The sequence below is a fragment of the Ananas comosus genome, unplaced genomic scaffold (genome assembly GCF_001540865.1).
Source record: "Ananas comosus cultivar F153 unplaced genomic scaffold, ASM154086v1, whole genome shotgun sequence".
Lineage (NCBI taxonomy): Eukaryota > Viridiplantae > Streptophyta > Magnoliopsida > Poales > Bromeliaceae > Ananas > Ananas comosus.
The window spans coordinates 8,975-12,615 of NW_017890658.1; the positions used below are offsets into that span (position 1 = coordinate 8,975).

The 3,641-nt window shown below is 44.5% G+C and overlaps 2 protein-coding genes across 2 annotated transcripts; both read right to left on the reverse strand.

The window, feature by feature from the left end:
- Positions 1 to 727: 727 nt before the first annotated feature.
- Positions 728 to 1,256, reverse strand: LOC109704035 (probable LRR receptor-like serine/threonine-protein kinase At3g47570; the record flags this gene model as incomplete). The annotated part of the gene is made up of 1 exon (XM_020224775.1): positions 728 to 1,256. A coding segment is annotated over exon 1 (511 nt), but the record flags the coding sequence as incomplete, so codon positions are not given.
- A 25-nt stretch (positions 1,257 to 1,281) lies between these two features.
- On the reverse strand, positions 1,282 to 3,641 carry LOC109704031 (receptor kinase-like protein Xa21). The gene is made up of 2 exons (XM_020224771.1): positions 1,467 to 3,641; positions 1,282 to 1,308 (listed from the first exon to the last, which is right to left on the reverse strand). Exons 1-2 carry the CDS (start codon positions 3,639 to 3,641, stop codon positions 1,282 to 1,284), a joined length of 2,202 nt encoding a protein of 733 aa, XP_020080360.1.

Below are 3,641 nucleotides of genomic sequence, written 5' to 3' on the forward strand. Positions count from 1 at the left end.
CTCTAGTGAGAAACGTGGCATAAGGTGTTGGATGTGGCCCACGTTATATGTTTAAGGCGATCCATAAAGATACAGTCAATCTATTTAAGTCGATCTATAAAGATAATAGTAGATCTTACGGTTAGGATGTATCTGGACACGTTCTTGATGGATCAACGTGATTTAACATCCTTATATCAAGTTATATATAAATATGTAACATACGGGAGTTCCGGTCTAACCCTAATACAATTGTCTGTGACGGCTTCATCTCCGGGGATAAGGGAATTAGACACGAAACGTTCCGCTACTTTGCAGATCGCGAACGAGAACGAATCACGAACAAGAATCACCGTCAACAATTCGGGCGAACGAGAACGAACCACGAGCAAGAATCACCGTCAACAATTAGGGTACAGAAATCAAAATCATGGCAGAAGGTACGATCTTAGTTTTTTATAAATTTTCAACATGTGGTATCAGCACAGAATCTTTTGCCGGATTTTTTTTTTTTCANTATTTCCTACAATATTTTTTCCCCTTTTTCTACTAACTTCTACACTAAATTTCTCATTTTATTTATTAAGCTTGTGCTATTCACTTGTTTTTGCTTCAAAAGATGGTGAGCAGCAAAAAGTATTAGATATAGTATAGTTAGGAATCAAATAAAGATGTGTTATATATATATTTTTTTTCTGAAATGCTGTAAAGCATGAAAAAAGTTAGCATTTTACTGCATATTTCTCACCTGGAGGAATATAACCAATAGATCCTTTGATTCCCACAGTGCTAGTAGATGAATGCTTAGATGATTCGTCAGGCGGTTGCCGTAGAAACTTTGCTAACCCGAAATCGCCCACGTGCGCCGTCATTTCATTGTCGAGAAGGACGTTGCTGGGCTTAAGATCACAGTGAACAATCAGCACGGACCCTCCGTGATGTAGATACTCTAATGCCGAGGCTACGTCGACAGCTATGTTCAATCTCTGGATTAGGCTTAGGGTTCTGAATGGCCTATTCTGGCATGCATTTGGATGTAGCCACTCTTCTAAGCTCCCATTAGGCATGTACTCAAAAACCAAGGCCTTGAAATCATTACCGTGGTGATCCAAACTAGAGCATGAAGTTAGAATTTTGACAAGATTTCGATGTCGAATGCTTCTCAGGGCCTCACATTCAGACATAAAACTCCTGAAAGCCCCATGCTGTTGAAGGTTAAGCACTTTCACCGCGACGATGTTGGCATCTTCATAGTTCATGGCTGCTTTATAAACCGACCCAAAACTGCCTGTGCCGACCAGATTATCCGAGGAGAACCCATTTGTAGCCCTGAAGAGCTCATTGTAAGATACTTTCACGTGTTGGTTTCTTAAGGAAAACCCTGACAGCGGCTTTCTCCGTGAGTTTTTTATCAACTGATGTATCCCAAGCAAGCCCATGGTAATAATCAAACACAAAATTGCTCCACCTATGGGAATGAGTATTACCTTGAGTTTATAATCAGAGTTATGTTTTGCTGCAAAGGCATCTGAAGTGCATTTCGGCAAGTGCAATTCTGGAATTCCACCACAGAGTTTAGGGTTTCCGATAAGTGAGACTTCGCTCGCATTCTTAAAAACCCCTTTCATCGGCACTCGACCCTCGAAACTGTTGAAGGAGAGATTCAAGTATTGTAGATCTGGGAGCTCATCAAGGAATGCAGGTATTTGGCCCGAGTAGAAGTTTTTTGAGAGATCAAACTCCTTAAGCCCTCTTAAATTGCTGATGGAGGGAGGAATGGACCCTTGAAGTAAGTTATTCTCTAAATGAAGAATTTCCAAGATGGCGCATTTACCGATGGTGTTTGGAATCTCACCAGAGAGCCTGTTATTTGAGAGATCAAGCGCCCCGATATTTATCAAGTTGCCGATTTCCAACGGTAATGAACCGTTCAGTAAATTATGCGACAAGTCAAGGAAGTTCGTGAGCGATGAAAGGGTCAAAACTTCTTGTGGAATGCTACCGCTTAGCCTATTATTTGATAGATTTAACGACTCTAGCACTAACATGTTGCTTAATGTCGGCGGAATGGCTCCTTCAAATTCATTGCTGCCAAGATAGAGCAGGTCCATTCGTGTTAGGTTGCCCAAAATGGGTGGAATTTCGCCCGAGAGCATGTTGTTCGACAGATCCAAGTACTGTAATTGCCAAAGATGACTGATTTCTATCGGAATGGTGCCTCGAAGATCGTTAACACTCATGTCAAGAACAGTAAGATTGATGAAATTCTCAATCTCACTAGGTATGATTCCTGATATGTGGTTGTTGGTGAGTCCCAAAATATAAAGACTAGTGGAAAGATTGACTAGTGATTTGGGCATCATGCCTTGAAGTAGATTGTTTCTTAGATCCAATACTAGGAGACTGGTGCAGTTGGTGAGTGCCGTAATGAAGCTCCAATCACTACGCTTCCTGGCTTCAAGTCGATTGCTGTGCAGGTCAAGCCACAAAAGACTCTGCAAGGCTCCAAGGCTCGGCGGTATCGTGCCGTGGAATGCATTGAACGATAGCTCAAGGTCGTTGAGCTCAGAAGCATTGGACAAGGATGCTGGAATTCGCCCCCCGAGCTGATTATCATACATAAGAAGGACTTGAAGGTTCGGAAGAGCATTTCCCATATTGGAGGGTAGAGTTCCCTCGAGCTGGTTATAAAAGAGATCTAAGGCCTTCAGGGATGATAGATTGTAAAGGGATGACGGTATTTCCCCTGTTAAGTTGTTCATCCCGAGAATGAGATATTCGAGAGATGAAAGTCGTCCGAGCGAGATTGGGATCTCTCCGGAGAGATCATTAATAGAGCAGTCCAGGTAAGAGAGGAATGGAAGTTCTGCAAAGTGAGGAATTTCACCATGAAGGTTGTTTCCTTGTAGCAAAAGCATGTTCAAAGAGGAGAGGTTCGCGAGAGTGGACGAGATGGTTCCTGTGAGACTAGCATCTTGGATTTCAAGTATCTGCAAGGAGAGAAGGCTAACGAAGGATGGAGGAATGGCTCCTGATAAGCTATTGTTACCTACAGAAAGAGTGACTAGAGAAGAAAGATTCCCAAGTGAATCTGGGATCGTCCCTTGCAACATGTTCCAACGCAGGATAAGCTTTCTAAGACCGGAAAGGCGCGATAGAGTTGGCGGGATCTCACCGTTGAGCTTATTATCTCTCAAGTTGAGCACTTGAAGATTAGAGCAATTGCCGAGCGAAGACGGGATCGTTCCGCGAAGAGAATTCACACTCAGGTTGAGATATCGCAGCCGGCGTAGGCTTCCTAGCTCCTCTGGGATGCGCCCCCCTAGCATGTTGTCGGACAGGTCGATCTTCTGGAGGAATGTGAGGTTGGCTACGGAGGGCGATACAAAACCGGCTAGGCGGAGAGACTTGAGGTTGAGTGCCGTGACCCGGTCGGGATGGCGGCGGCCGCAGGACACACCGCGCCACCTGCAGTAGTGGAGAGAGCCGTTGGTCCACGAGGAGAGCGCTCCGAACGGAGCGTCGTCGACGAGGGACTTGAAGGAGAGGAGGGCGGCATGGTCGGACGCAGTTTGTTCGATACCAGCGGCAGCGCTCCGGGCGGCGGAGATCACATATAGTAGATTAATGAGAAAAAATAGTACATGCAAAAAGCCTTCCAT

Coding starts and splice junctions, on each gene's coding strand:
- LOC109704031 (XM_020224771.1), bottom strand. CDS start 3,641: ATGGAAGGCTTTTTGCATGTACTATTTTTTCTCATTAATCTACTATAT. Junction 1,309..1,466: donor ACTCTGATTATAAACTCAAG/GTAATACTCATT, acceptor TGAGCTCTTCAG/GGCTACAAATGGGTTCTCCT.